This window comes from Sphaeramia orbicularis, chromosome 16 (assembly GCF_902148855.1).
Source record: "Sphaeramia orbicularis chromosome 16, fSphaOr1.1, whole genome shotgun sequence".
Taxonomy (NCBI): domain Eukaryota; kingdom Metazoa; phylum Chordata; class Actinopteri; order Kurtiformes; family Apogonidae; genus Sphaeramia; species Sphaeramia orbicularis.
The window spans coordinates 20,899,418-20,916,054 of record NC_043972.1 but is presented as its reverse complement, the minus strand read 5'-3'; the positions used below and the strand labels follow the sequence as shown (position 1 = coordinate 20,916,054).

At 37.2% G+C, this 16,637-nt stretch overlaps 1 protein-coding gene across 1 annotated transcript in view; it reads left to right on the top strand.

Annotated features, from left to right (window-relative positions):
* The window catches only part of LOC115435949 (neural-cadherin), a 241,626-nt gene that overhangs the window by 85,251 nt on the left and 139,738 nt on the right, over positions 1–16,637 (top strand). Inside the window, 1 exon segment of the mRNA XM_030158588.1 lies at positions 12,270–12,458. Within this exon segment, the coding sequence (XP_030014448.1) occupies positions 12,270–12,458 (189 nt within the window).

Genomic DNA, 16,637 nt, shown 5'->3' with positions numbered 1-16,637 from the left:
ACCAAATTGACATAAATACTGTCATCCTGTAGAACGTGTGCCCTTAAAAATAAGAATACATTCTCGAAAAGCTACAGATTACTCAGTAAAAGCTTATGAAAACCATTGAATATGCTCAGTTGCTCATTATAGCTATGACTATTACTACTACTGTCTTAGAAAGTTTACATAGTTAAGTGGAATTATTATTATTACCATTATTTTTGTTTTAGTGATTTATTCCGAACATGCAATGAAATTTAACATATATGCAAACAAGTAAAACATTACTAAGTAGAATAACTAGAAAAGCACTTGGAGAGCACAGACCGCCAAGGCAGATCAGTCCCCCCCCCCCCGGATCAAAACCAAAATGTAATTATTTGTTCCTTGTGCCAGTATCAACATTTCCTGAAATTTTCATCCAAATCTGTCCATAACTTTTTGAGTTATCTTGCACACGGACAGACAGACAGACAAACCAACGCTGGCAAAAACACAACCTCCTTGGTGGAGGTAATAATACATAAACCAACAATCAAGACCATCTTAGACAGAAGAACAGCACAATAGTTTCATTTACATGCCTGAAAAGGGGTCGGAAGAAATGCAAATTATGAACAACACAGCGATATTTATACAAAAATACATTTAATCACACACATTTCATATGAAAATTCTGACATCATACTCACCACTGATGTTAATTTCAGTTAGTTAAATCATAAGTTTGCGCATGGTGTCTTATTTTGAAAGGTGACTGGCTTCTCTTTGCTTTTTTTGTATCTGACTTCCTGCCTGTGTCATCTGTTCGGCACTGCTTGACAAGACATCTGTGAAAAATAAACTCTGTATTCATTTCTAGCAAATCAGAGCGTCAGGTCGGTTTAGGATGCTTCCAACACACACACTACAGTGTGACCGTGATCATCTCTGAAGACCGTGACGCTGCATAAGGCTTTGTAATGCGATGAGGCCGAGCCTGGTGGAAATCAGGCGTTGTATCACTCAGAGCTTTGAAGAGAAGAAAAACTTTAAATTATGAAAAAAATGATAATTAGCATATGAAACCTTTTTGTGAAGCGGTTTCAAACACTCATGTTAAATTCAAAGATGCAAGTAAAGTAATAGAATAATATAAGTGAAAAGTTTCAGTGTCTTTAAGCACACACACACACACACACACACACACTAACACAAAGCCAGAGTGCTTTCACATGTCACAGAGATTTAACATGTCGCCCCGGCAACTGGTCCCACGGGAGCACCTGCATCCAGCGAGTCACCATGGAGACGCATCCCACTCTGTCAATCATACACACATACTTACGTGAGTTTGCCCTGTGATCTTCCTCCGTAACAACACAGCTGTGTGTGTGTGGGTCTCTGCACATATGAGGGTTAAAAGGCTTCATGTGTTCATGTGTTCAGGGGTTTGGAAACTCTATAGGGGTCGAGTTCATCGACTGTGTGTGGAAAGGAGCCAGTTCTCACTCTAAAGTTGCCACATTCTGCCACTTTGTGACGAGCCTTTTGCATCTGAGGTTTCAGTATAGCAGCAGTTTGTGTCACTCAGGGAAACAGACACAAGTTGGAATCCTTAGATGTTAGAAATTGACAAAACAGCAAACAGCACCAATAGACCAGGGCTCGTATCATGGGTTGATTTATATTGTCTGTCTCTGTCATAAACTGTATATAATTATTGGATGGAGGAACTATGATGTTACCTATTTCATTCTAAATTGCCATTTTTGTGTCATTTATTTTGTTATCTTTGCCCCTTGGACAAAAGGAACACTAAGCATGGTGTAATATTGGGTTGGGTTTTACAGGCTGGTTAGTCTAATGTATAAACCACAACTTCAGTCAATTGGTTTTTCAGGAAAAAAAAAAGTGTTTTAATCAATAAACAGAAGCTTGACAAGCCTTGGCATGTGAACAAGACATTATCATCTTCTATTAAACATGAGATTTTAATCATTCAGAAAAACTCACAGATGGACCAAAACATGAAAATGAATGACACCAGAATGACTCCTTGAAAGAAAATACTGACTTATTATGTTTAGAGAAGTTGAATATGAGTCTTTTGGAGTTGGAACTGTAGAAATATGATGTCTTAAAATCATCACTGAAACTTCGGTTCATAAGTATATTTTGAGTTTTCTTATCTGACTGATTGGATACAGTTGTAGAAGTTTGTGATTCCACTTAATGTCTATTGTCCACTGATTTGACCAAAAAAAAAAAAAAAAAATTATAGTATCTTCATTTATATTTAGGCAGTGATTGTTTTCTGTCCATATATTGACCCTGACAACAACTGTCTGTTGAATATTGATGATTTTTACCTAAAATCTGCAGATCGCTTCTGGTCTCACATCTGATCCAAAAACAACTCTTTCCTTCTGTTCTGACAAGGCGTGGGTGGTTTTGAAAGAGAAGATTTAATCTTTGTATTTCCACATCTGAGTTGTTTCAGTAAACTGTGTGGATTTGTTCTTTTTCACCTTGATTTTCCTTCCTATAATTTTCCCTTGAAGCTGCACAAACAAAGTTAAAGGTGTTGGGAGGTTATCCGGGGGTCGATGGGTTGCTTGCTTTTGGGTCTCAGCCAGTTTTGTCATGACAACTTTTTGCACTTTATCTCTCCTTTTCATCTTCTCTTGTCTTATTGCCTGTTTTTTTTTTTTATCTTTTTACACCTCTGGCTGCACTACAAATCAGTTTGTGACAAACCGGTTTGTTAAAAGCACTTTAAAAATAAACACGACTTGCACTTTAATCATCTTTCATCGTCGGCTGTGTGACAACCTGTGGGCGCGACCGCAGTTTAATTTAATCCCCCTACATCTTGTTTTCCAACCCTCCACTAATTGAAGCTCTTGCAAACAGCAGCAGGAGCAGCGGTTGTGGCGACAGTTTGCTATTTCGGAGGCTGGTTGGCTGCCACGGCTTCGCTTCACGCTGAATACATCATTCAACTCAGAGACTCAGAGGGAAAAGACAGAAAATAGCTCGTCTCATTGTGTCTCCGTCCTCTCGATTCGGTCGCCTCCCGTTCTGATCCCGATACACTGCATGTCAGACAAACAAATCCCCTCCCCAAACAAATAAATGAATTTAAATTAAAAGACAGCAGAATGGAGTTTGGAGTAAACAAAGCACAATTCCCTCTGTCTTTTTAGCCTGGTTTTGTGTAACACGCTGTGACACGCTGTGCATTGAGATTCAAATGAGTAAGTGGCGGCTTAAGATGGACTTAGCTGCACTTCAGCGGGATTATTTATCCTCTTTTATGAAGGATGTGTCATTCTCGACACTTCCTGTCTGACTAGTTTTGGACAAAACAACAGAACAGACCGAGGGGACTTTTGCTTTGGAGGCTTTGAGAAACATTATTGATCTCTGGCAGGAAATGAGGCCAAACGATGCTGCAGATAAACAGAGGATGAGGAAATACGTAGGATGAGCTGCAAAACAACCACGATCATTTAAAAAATACTAGGCCCGGACAGATGCGCCATCACGATAAATATGTCAATATTTATCATGATACAAGTCAAATCACTACTTTATCGCATTTTGATGGCTGATTAAAGAGTTAAAGTGATTATTTCTTGGATTTGTGTCTTTGTAAAGGATGAAACACAACAAAAATGATGTTAAAGATGCAACAACAAAACATTATTCAAAATGTAACAATGATGTAGACTATATAACGAGGTAAAAGAAGGAAATGATGTAAAAAGATATGACAAGACAGCCAACCTGAAAGACAAAACAGGTATAAAAGAGAAAACAAGATGTAACAATGATGTAAAACACACAAGACAAAACAAGTATAAAAATATACAAAAAAATGTAAAAGATGAAAAAACATTGTAAAGACAAAACAATGAACTGAAATATTTTGTGTATTTGTATTAGTGTGTAACGAAATTGGAACTTTGAAAGTGTGGAAAGAAAAACTAAAAACTTATACTGTGGTTTATATAATTATCAGAATGTAGAAGTATATCATGATAATTAGCTTTATCATGATGTATTGCCCAGTTTCTCATAAAACCACATATCGGTTCTTACACGCATTCTCTTTGGTTGAAATCAGAGGCATTCCTGCATAAATAGAGAAATGAGCATCTTGACAAATGTGAACGCTGCAGAAAATCAACACAGACTGAGTCGACAGAAGCTCAGCAGGGACGTGGATGAATCTGAGCCAGAGACGGTGGAGATGAGAGCAGGAGGATGGAGAAGACGGAGTTTAGAGGAACAGACATTAAAGAAGTCACAGCGTCTCACTCCAAACATCCAACTCTCACTTGTTTTTCTGTTTGGGACTTCGCTGCGCCACTGAATCTCAGCACTTATCCAAAAATATCTTGTTTTTGTGTTATTGCCAAATAGATTTATATCTTTACACTCTGAATTATAGCAACTCCACAAACTGGTTGTGTAAGGTGTTGGAAGTCAACACAGTCTCTCAGAACTGATGCTCTGCAAATTAGGTGTAGTCAAAAAAGTGTCCTAGTGTTAAGATTTTGCTAAAAATATAATTTGTTACTGCAATATTTGCTACTTTTTACCCTTGTACAATTGGAAGGAGGTTGGATTCAGGACTGTTCACATCTCAACTCCTGTTCCTTTGGTTTGGGCGTGTGATGTTCGGATCGATACTGAAATATCAATATCTCCGATACCAGATCTTTACACTCTAGAATCGATTCACAAATCAAAATATAGATACTTGTGATACATTTGAGTTAATGTATATCAGGAACCCAGTGGAAAGTAGCTAAACTATTGGGATCTGGTCCAAATGATACACGATTGGTGGGAACTATTTCTTCTTCCGCCTGTGTACTGCGTCAAACTTCTCTGTCAGTCAACTCTGACTCACTCCATCTGTACTGAGCAAAAAACAGAACAGACTAAAGGGAAAAACAGAAAATATGCTATTGTTCCAAAAACTGGTGAGTGGGGGAAAGTGTCAGTGTTGGATGCTTTTGTTGAAGTGTTACATGTTCTGTATTTCCATGTTTCATGTTAACATGTAATGTGAATTAATATGCCAGTTTTAATTTTTATAATAGTTATAATTATTAAACAATAATTAGTCTCATGCCTGGTATTCTTTATAAAGTTATGCAGTTATGATGCTTTTTGTAAATATACATAAACATTTCATGAGTTGTACTAAACATTTGACTCTACTTTGTCATCAAGGTGTGAAGCTTCAATGAATGAATATTTTGACATATTTGTCCATTTTTCAGTCCACCAGGTGCCTTGATAAATGATGCCCCTGTGGATCTATATGTGTTAAAAGTAACGCCAAAACTAAACTTCAGTATGTGTTGATTTAGGAATAAGAATGTGCAATTTCTTTGTCAACCTAAAAAGACCTTTGTCTTTGTCACCTTTGTTAAAGTTTAATGGACGTGTACTCATGACCTGCATCCAGAAACCAGGGAGAGATCAATGTCTGGCTTCACCTTTGGAGAGCCATCACTGTGTCCATCATTACATACAGCTTAATAGTTAACTATATTAACTAGGGTGGCATCGATACCACTTTTTTCCAGTACGAGTACGAGTACTTACATTTGAGTACTTGCCGATACTGAGTACCGATACGAGTACTTAGTAATCCCATTCCAGTTGTTAGTTCCTTTTGTAAATGTGCTTTATTGTCGTTGTCATTAGTCTGACTGGAACAAGGTGCTGCTACTGACATTTAATGTGTTGGAATGAGCATTTCTCAATTAATCCACCAGGGGGTGCAGCTTTTAATTAACCATACTGGACAAATACCACAAAGAAGAGTAAAGTTTTTAGAGAAGAAGAAGAAGAAAGTCAGTAATAACAAACATGGAGACGACAGAGGCAACACTAATGTGATACTAATATTGCAGCGTTTTCGCTGGTAAGGTTTAAAAGCTTAGCTTCAGCAGGTAGAGAAAAGAGAAATGAGCGTTAAGTTTTGTTTTCACTTCAGCTGGCGGTGGTCTGCACCTCTTCATACCCCCGGCTGAGCCCTGGGTAGTTGTCATAAATCTGTCAGTAGTTTTTCTCTAACTCAAACAGTCGCTCTTTGAACAGATCCTCTACCTTCATGGTTCCCGATGGTATTCTCTGTCTGGGTACACAACCGCCAACACCTGGAAAATGGATAGAATGTACGCAGAGGACGGACAGAACGCTCTGTCCGTATCTGTCTGTGTCTTTAACGTTACTTCCAGTCAGCGTTACTTTTATCACCGTCATTTATTTTGAAAAATCTCCACACTCTTCACACTCCCCACACATTATTCTACCGCCGCGTACCTGCTGCACTGAACTGTGAATGTCACACGGTCATAAGTGGTATTGGTGCAGCTGTATCGGATTACTTTTACGAGTATGAATATGAGTACACACACTGAGTATCGGAGTCGATGCCCAATACCCGTATTGGTGCATCCCTAATATTAACTATTTTTGGACTTTATGATTTTTTTTTTTAAAGTTTTATTTGGCACAAAGCTAAACTTTGAAAACTTAGATGGAGTCAGTTGTGATTAAGAAAGAGCAAAGTTATTATAAAATCAACATTTTTCCTCCAACATGTTCAAGGCAGTGTTTTATAAGTTCAGTAACTGTTCAGTCTGTCTGAAAATGCTAATTTTAATCATGCAGTTCATTGGGAGTGAAAATTTAATCAAAATACAGCAAATTAACCCAAAACAAAAGGGGTGATGGGTATGAGCAGAGGGATGTAATCAGTGATGGTTGGACAGCTGAGCAGTCATATTCAGCTGCTTCTTCATCCGTTCTTAACTGGTTGAAATATTTTAAAAAGCAGATAAACTTTCAGAATTACCTCAGCCACTAAAAAATACATCAAACAGAAACTGACAGAAGCAGGAATAACTTCACTTCAACTTGTCCTGACATCATTTTTCACTCATTTCATGCCTGACAGAACGGACACGTCTGTCCCGTTGAGGAAATAACTGTTCAGGTTTGAAGCTCTTCGTCATCTTCTGCTCCTCTTCTTCGCCCTGAGCCGGACATCCCTCTGCATTTTTGTATGCATGCATGCATGTGTTCAGTGAGTTCTGGCCGGCGTTCAGCAGCTCGCATCAGGGATCAGCGCTGTGTTCAGGATGAGGACAGTTTCCAGAGCTGAGGAGGCGAGGGAATGGAGAAATGAGGAAGTGATCAGGGAGTTAGGATGAGGATGAGGAAGGACAAGTCTATAATGTGTACAATACCTGAGGTCATCTGATATCATCTATAGGAGGGTTTGGTGAATTAGTGCCCCTACAGGCAGCAGGAGAAACTGCACTGAAATACAATAGGGTTTAAAGCTCTGTAACTTCACCTAATGAAAACTACAAAATGAAAACATAAGTATCACCTGATTTAGGTTCAAAATGATCAAGCATGTTTATTAATGGTAATATGTTACATAATTATTATATAGAGATGATATAGCTTGTTGTTTTCATGATAACGAGTCAGTTATTTAGTTATTTCCTTGAAACAAAACAAATTTTCTGGTGATAATGAGTTCATTATTTTGTTATCGTGAAATAGAAAACCTTGTTTTTTTAATCTCAGGTCAATTCTTTCAATATCTAGAGGTAACAGTTAATTTTTAATGATAAACGTTTCATTATTTTGTTATTTCTAGGGAGCAAAACTTATTTTCTAATGACACTAGGTTAATTATTTTGTTAGTTTGATTAAAAAAAAAATAATAATAAAAAAAAATGTTAATTTTCCTTTTTAAATGGTTTAACTTAATTACGTACTTGATTGCCATGCTAACAACTAGATTTCTTGAGATAACGGGTAAAACATTTTTTTTTAATTTCCAGATGAATAAAGGATTTTTTTTTGTGATAATAGGTTCGTTGTTTAGTTATCTTCAAATACCAAACCTTTCTTCTTAAAAGTAGGCAATTTTTGTGTTATCTCAAGATGATTGTGTATTTTTCTGTTAACTGGTTAATTATTTTGTTAATTTGATATAAAAAGCATTATCTGGAGATAAGAAAGCTTGTTTTGTTGTGATACTGGGTTAATTATTTTGTTGTTTTAACATCATAAAGCTGGTTTTCTCCTGACAACAGGTTAATCAGGTTCATATTGCTGTTGAGGGTTTGAAAACAAAGTGTCTTTAAAAAGATACTTGACATTTGTACTTTTATTGCAATGTGAGGAAAGTTTTTACTGTACTACATCTGCCCGAGTGGAAAATCTTTACATTAAGTAATGTAACTGCTGACTGAACTCTACTGGGGTTTGACTCAAAGCCTGCTGGGATTGTTTCCATCCTGTGTAGGATCCTCATCTTCATAACAGTCTTTATTCTGAAACAGCGCTGGTGGGCTCATTCTACATACTGTATTTTAACACAATGTTAATTAAATGTCAGAATTCTGCTGTCGGTGACCTTTACTCAGCCGCCATCCTCCTCCTCCGCCGCCTCCTGGACGTGTCTTTGTGTCGTTGTACACCGAGGGGGTGGGGTTTGATGGTTTTTGCCTCCATGGACACATGTTGACCGCCGGCGCTGCGTCCAAACGTGTTGATGTTTATAATGATAATGGGACTGATTTCATTTCACTTTTACATGCAGCCCAAAGCGCAGCATATGTAAAACAACCGACAGAAATAGATGGGATTATTCAGGACTTCATGAGCTAAATGAACACAGATGACCAGCGAAGAAGAAGAAGATATTTTGAAAGTTCATCTTCTCCAGTCTGTTTTCTTCTTTTTCTCTTTTATTTTGAAACACTGTTGATTTTTGTTATTTTTCATAGTATTGTGATTTTATTTTGAATTTTCAATCATTTTTCTCTCTCATTTTTCATTTATATTGAAAGATCACTATTGTCCCCATCTTTTTCACATTGTACCTTTACTTTGAAAAATCGTTTTAGTTTGAAAGACCAATCTACATTATAACATTGTACATTTACTTTGAAAGAAGGTACTATTTTTCTCTGTTTACTTCATCCATCCATCCATCCATCCATTTTCTTCCGCTTATCCGGGGCCGGGTCGCGGGGGTAACAGTCTAAGCAGGGATGCCCAGACTTACCTCTCCCCAGACACCTCCTCCAGCTCTTCCGGGGGGACCCCGAGGCGTTCCCAGGCCAGCCGAGAGACATAGTCTGTCCAACGTGTCCTGGGTCTTCCCCGAGGTCTCCTCCCGGTGGGACATGCCCGGAACACCTCCCCAGGGAGGCGTCCAGGAGGAATCCGAAACAGATGCCCGATGTTTACTTCATTTTTTGATAATTATTTGTTTTTTCTCTTGGTCTTTCCATAGATTTTAAAGAATGTTCTTTTAAACACCTTTTTTTTTTTTTGCAGTTTTTTCTTTTACTTTGAAAGTTTCACTTGTCTCTATATTTCCTCTTATTTATTTATCTTTTTCATTTTTATCCTTTTCACAATGTACTTTGAAACACTAGCTTTTTTTTTTTTCTCTCCAGTTTTCCTTTTGTTTTGAAGAATCTTTCATGTTTTTTCTTTTTCTTTTATTTTTTTAAAGATCCATCTGTTTTTCTCTCCACTTTTGTTTTAATTTTGATGGATCAGTACGTTTTCTCCATTTTGTCATATTGTACTTTTACTTTGAAAGTCCAAATCTGGAATTTTGGAGGAAATAAAAAATGCTTTAACATCTGTATCTTCATTTCCACATTATAGTCCTCATTACTTCTGTCTCTTATTTGTCTTCACTTTCCCTCTTTCCTTTCTTTGTCCTCATGTCTTTACCTCTCGTCCCCTTCTCTTCGTTTCTTCTCTCAGTTTGTTGACAGACCTTCAGAGACGATATAAAAATACAGACACAGACGCTGTTGTATTCTCGCCTCCTCCTCCTTCACTCTTCTTTTTCGGTCTCTCTGAAGTGAAGTTTCCTCTCTTGTTTTTGCTGTTGTCTCCTTTGCTGCTGTGAGACTTCGAAGGAGCCAAAACAACAGCGAACACCGAAACTCCTTCAAACTGAACAAATCCCTCCTCAGAACCAGACGGTAAGAAGAAAACCATAAAGACACAAGAAGAAGAAGAAGAAGAAGAAGAAGAGAGTTGACTGGTAGCTGCAGACAAACATACGTAGAGTGTGTGTTGCCACTGTGCGATCCGGAGCTCCTGCTGCGTGGATGTCGTCGTGTGATCTTCTGAAGGTTTTGTTGTTTTATTTTGGAGGAGCCGCTTGCCTTCCTCTCCTTCTCGCTGTCAGTCCTTCACCGTGGAGATAAAACACCACAAAACACAATGGATGCTGTACAGAAATGTCACCGCGTCCCTTTCGGCTGTGAGAGACTTGGCTTTTAATGCCGTGGTCTGAACGAGTGGGGATAGAAGCTAACAAGCTGAAACCAAAATACACAAAACAACTGCTGGAGTTTACAAAGATGCCTGGAAATAATGCAGCTTAAAAACACACTTCTGCACAAATACAGTCAAGTCCATATGTATTTGGACAGTGACACGAATTTTCTAAACAATTCACATATTTACAACAATCTAAGTCTGTCCGAATACTTTTGAGCGTCTGAAAATAGAGGGATTACATTAAAAATAATTGTAATTTTTAAAGAGTTAATTAAATATTTCTTATTAATTTGTATTAAATTAACCCATAAAGACCCAGTGGTACTTTTGTGGCAGTTCCAGTTTATTTATTTCTCTATATTGAACTTTTTTTAAAAAGTAATTTATCACCATTTATTATAATATTGTATTCTGTATTATGCAGTTTTTCAATAAAAATCTGGTATTTTCCCATATTTAATTCACTGATCATGTAGATATTTGTAAAAGCTCAGATTAAAGTTGAGGTTTAATATTTCAGAAACAGAGAAAACTGCAGAAAAGTGACATTTTCAGTAAAATATGTCATTAACTAAACATAAAAACAAGCATCTCCATCCACTGTCATTGATCCAACTCCATGGGTTTTACTGGTGAATCAATGTTGTAGAAGGTGACGGTGTTTCCATGGTAACTTCAGAGCCTCTGAACGTCCAAATGGGTCATATCTGATGACCATGAAAAGATGACAAACTGCATTTTACTTGAATATTTACATGTTTTAACCCCTAAAGACCCAGTGCTACTTTTATGTCAGTTCTCAATTGAAATTTTCCCCATATCTAACCTTTCTTGAACGATTTATCACCATTTATTTGTAATGTTATCCTCCCTATTTTGGATTTTATCAGTATAAATCACGTGCCTTCCTATATTTAATTTACTGATCATGAAGATGTTCATTAAAACTCAGATTAAAGTTGAGGGTTATTATATCAAAAGCAGAGAAAACTGCAGAAAAAGTGACTTTTTTAGTTAAACATATCATTAACTGAACATAAACCAAGCATTTTCATCCACTGTCATTGATCCAACTCTATGGGTTTTACTGGTGAATCAATGTTATAGAAGATGACGGCATTTCCACGTTCACTACGGAACCTCTTAACGTCCAAATGGTTCATATCTGATGACCATGAAAAGATGACAAACTGCATTTTACACCAATTATTTACATGTATTGATAGAATTATTGGATCAACAGTTATTAAATATTTTAGATCAGTAGAGGCTTTTGGTCAGTGGTAGATATTTGGGTCTTTATAGGTTAAATCTGAAACTCCATTCCACTGTGGTGATGTGCAGAATTTGTGACACTGTCCAAATAATTATGGAGTCGACTGTATTTGGTGTAAATGTTTCATAAAGCAGCAAATGGTGTTGACAAAATAAAAAGCCTACACTGATAGAAAAAACTGTCATGAAATTTCAGTGAGATTGAAACTGGCTTTAATAAGAAATTATTCAAGTCAAAGACCTGAATAATCATGTATTCTGTGGAATCATATTTGTGTTAATGTATTAAAAAAATGAGAATTTTGAGAGAGAATAATCATCACTGAAATCACAAAACTCCCAATAAAGTCCAGCATGTTCTTTTGTTTATAGTGTCCTCTGCTTCTTTGTCACTAGTCAGGTTTATCTAAATATTAACCAGATTCTGCTGGTTTCCACTTGTTTAATTGCCGTAAAAAGTAGAATTATAACTATAAAGTATACTTATGACCATGATTTTTGCCTACATCATTTATCTTAAACCATCTCTGACGTCCTCAGTAGAGTTACATTCTCCTAGTTTGACCTTTTTGTTTCATGTATTGATGCAAACTGTACAAAATTGCAGTACTTTATGTGGGTGAAGACAGTGTGAGTTTTATCTTCATTCTTTTGTCTCCATCCTACAGGTGACGAGTGGTACCTGTGCAGGTTGGCTCTGAGCATGCCCAGTCAGGCCGACCTGCAGTGGGCCATGTTTCCATCTCCGTACCTGAGCGCCGTTGGTCCTGATGCAACAGCCGGATCTGTGGTTTATCGACTGTCGGCACGGCAACGGGATGGCACTGTTGGACAGGCACAGTTCATGCTGCTGGATGGTGAGTCTTCTTTCTGTGTAAATTCATCATTGTTACCATTTGACCATAAATGTATGGACAGAACTGCACACATGATCAACTTTTGGGTTTGTTTTCCAGTTTTTCTTTTAATGGTGCAGAGGACAGAAGTCACTTTCTCTACTCATTCTTTGAACAAACTGGAAATTAACATCAAATTCCTGCAATCTGAGTCAGTGATGTTCAAGTCAATGATTCAACAGGAGCATTCACACTGACCTAAGAAACAGAAATGCCCAATCACTAGCATTGTCCAAAGTAAAAACAAGCATGAAAATCTACATCTAAGATCTGTTTTTAAAATGGATAGAGTTCATTCCTGATTGGCTGAGATGTACTTGAAACCATGGTAACATATTCTATGAACTTAAACCTGTGGCTGCCTTATAGCAGTATCAATGTGAATGAGAGGTGAAAAGAGGTGGATGGAACAGAGGAGGGAGAATAAAGAAAGGAGAGGTGGTGGAATGAGTGAGATGGAACCCAAAGAAAGGTGGAAAAGTCCAGATCCAAAGCAGTTCCAGTTAAACAGACTGTGTGGTCCATTCACCAGACTTAGACCTCCTGTGAGATAACTTAATAAAACTACACAATCCTGAATTAGAGGCGGAAAAATCATGTCAGTAACAGAGCAGAAATGTGAAACATGAATCAAGAGAAATGTGTAAGTAGTATGTTTACTTGTGATACTTTGCAATTAACTCATAAAGACCCATTGCTACTTTTGTGGCAGTTCCAAAATGATTATTTAGTTATTTATTTCCATTTATTATGACATTATCCTCTGCATTTTATATTTTTCACTGTAAATCATGTATTTTCTTATATTTAATTTCCTATATTTAATTTAGTTCTTGAAAACTCAGAGTAAATTCAAAGATTATTATATAAAAACAAGGAAAAGTGAAGAAAAAGTGACTTTTTCCAGCAAATATGTCATAAACTGATCATAAACAAAGTGGATCAATCCACTGTCATTGATCCAACTCCATGGGTTTTACTGGTGAATCAATGTTGTAGATGATGACGGTGTTTCCACGTTCACTACGGAGCCTCTGAATGTCTAAATGGTTCATATTTGATGACCATAAAAAAATGACAAACTTAATTTTACCAGTTATTTATATGTATTGATAGGATTATTGGATCAACAGTTATTACATATTTTAGATCAGTAGATGCTTTTGGTTGCTAGTGGATGCTTGGGTCTTTATGAATAAAACACAACTGAACACAACTCTTCAGCAACAAATAGGCTGATGGCAACATGCAGGTCAATGTTAAAATCTTTTAGATGTTTTCTACCCATGATGGATGACTCCATTTCTGGGCTGTTTAACAACTAATACAATAAACACTAGATGTATATGACTGTGAACCAAAGGTATCAGTTTTCTGCCACCACTTAAAGTTCCCCAAATGTTCATCACACTTTGTCTTGAGGATCTGCAGCAGACTTCTCAGCTGTGTAGGTGGAGATTAGTGACATCTTCAGTGAGTTTTCCTGCTTTTAAACCTAGTTTTTGATGATAGATAAAGGATAAAAAGAGACATATGACAGGCTGTCTGCAGCATCTCAAACTGTCACTTGTCTCATGAAACAATCATTTTGTTCATTTTAGATCTCATCGGGTGGCATCATAATTTGTTATTCTGTGGAGAGATCATTTAAAGGCTCGTAATTGTTCTGAAAATATTTTATTCACAAAATATTGCTTTGTTTAGAAGTAGTAAACCCCTTGAGGCCACATTTTGGAGTGATTCTCATGAAGAAAACCTATTGCTTTATCTTACTTTATAACTCTTTTGCTTTCTTTATGCTTCAATTTGAGGCTAAATGTAAAAAAAAAAAAAAAGAGCTTTGAGTTGTTTATTCTGAGCTGTAACAGAGCTGGTAAGTGTTAAAATGTTCTTTGTTTCTCTATTGTGATATTTCCACTCGATTTAAAGTTATTAAACATAGTGAGTGATCTCCAGTTTCCATACTTCCACCTGCAGAAAACCATTTTTGCAGAGTTTTTTTCCCCGATATCTGTCATTTGTGAGCTCCTGTTTTTATCTCCTGTCAGTATCTGTAATTAGGTCCACCGCTGCTCCGCGAGGCACTTTGTGACAAACCTGCTTTGTTCAAAGGAGTGATTTATAAATAAAATTTGACTTGTTGAATTTCAATTACCGTCGGGCGGGATGAGGGAGAGAAAAACGCACATAAACGGCATGAAGCAGCCCTGTTAATCGGTCCCTGGGGCAAAGAAAGCTCCCAGATTCAGGAATAATAGCAAAGTCTCTGGGGAGGCAATGAGTGGGAGGGTGGGCGGATGGGTGCCGGTGGCTGTGGATTTTTAATTTTTTATATTTTTTTTAAGTGGGGGAGAAGAAGAAGAAGACGAGGAGGAGGAAGAGTAGGAAAGATATTTTGAGAGCTAATTTCTAATGCTTTCAAATTAAGAGCTCCTCATTTCCCTTTGGCGTAATGTGACTACATGTGTACCAACGAATAATCCAATCATTTACATTAAAAACACTTCTTAATATCATGCCAGTATGGAAATATATTCACACAGTGTGAGTGGAGCCAATTACTGACTTTAATGTGATTTCACTCAGTTGTAGTTACATTTATAGATGTGAGAGAAGGATAGTCATATCAAGGAGCTTTAAGAAAGTTTGTGCTGCAGTGGAGTTGGTTACTTATATTGAGATATTCCTCTATAAGTTGTCATACTTTACTGTAAACATACCTGAAGGGAGGAGACTCAGCTGTAGCTGTCAACTTTCTTCTCTTCTGCTTCATGAATAAAGTGAAGGGAGCATTTTTAAGATAATCTCTGAAAAATATATTAGCATAACTTGTAGATGTTGCTGGTTTCTCTTCAGTATTAAAGGTGATTATCGACTCAGCTTTGTTTTATACCTTTATACCATGACACATTATAAGTATTAACATTATTCCCCCCTCTGTTTGAAGAAAACTAACCATGGTCAAACCACTTTACCTTCTTTTTACAAAATATCTCATACACAAGACAGCAAACATGTCGACAAACACTCAAATGAGGCTACATTCAGACAGCAGGTCTTAATGCACAATTCACATTTTTGAGTGAAATCCAATTTTTTTTGTGTGCTCATTCGTATTACACATTAAATGTGACTTGTATCAGTTTTGAGTATGAGCTGAATGCGACCCTGAAGTGACCCGCATGTGCAAAAGAGGTCCTGACGTAATACGTGACCACGCAAGCACACACTGTGTTTACAGAAGTAAATATGTTTTTCCCGCCACTTCTCCTTCTGGGACGTAGAATTGTGACCTTTGTTGCATTTCAATGACGTAAAGGTTGGATAAATGGGACCTGGCCGTTCAGACTGAAGTCACATAGCAAAATATGAGATACATATCGGATTTAGGACCACATGAAAGTGGCCTGGGTTGTATTTGAAAAAAGTCGGATTTGTGCTGTTCAAACTGTCCTTAACAGATCAGATACAGGTCACATATGGGCAAAAAAAATTGGATTTGGGCCACATTTGCCTGCAGTGAACGAAGCCTTAGCCTCCCAGGCCAGTGGATGTTGATAAAAATGACTATGAACATGTATGAGCTTATAAAACAAATATTGCGTATGAACACGAGTTACTGAAGTGGCTGCGAGTCGCAAATGTTAAGTTCTAAGTATGTTGTACATTTACCTCCAAATATTGAGAAACCAGTTAACTCTATGTCCACTGGATGCACACAAACTGGTGTTGAAACTGGGGTTTATTGACCTAAAATGCCATTGGTGTGTGGATGACAGGCCAAAAAACAAAGGAAAATGTTTTGCAAAATCACACATGGAACCTGTTGCATTCAGTTAAAGCTGCAGGGTCTCAATGGAGATGAAACTATGTTAATAGCAGCTTTCTCTTCTTTGTCCAAATCAGAAGACTAAATAAGTAGGTACATAAAAATGGTGCTGTGGAAAAGCTAAGCCGAAACATCACAGCTATAGGAGCTGCCATTTTACTTTACAATACAGTAGTACAATAAATCTAACCAGTGTTTGGTAGTTAGACCTGTCAATCACATATTTAACCCTCATCACCCATGATTAGTCCAAACTGTCCATCAGAGTAGATTTTCCAGACCAGAGGTACAGATGTTTTCCTTTCCTCTCA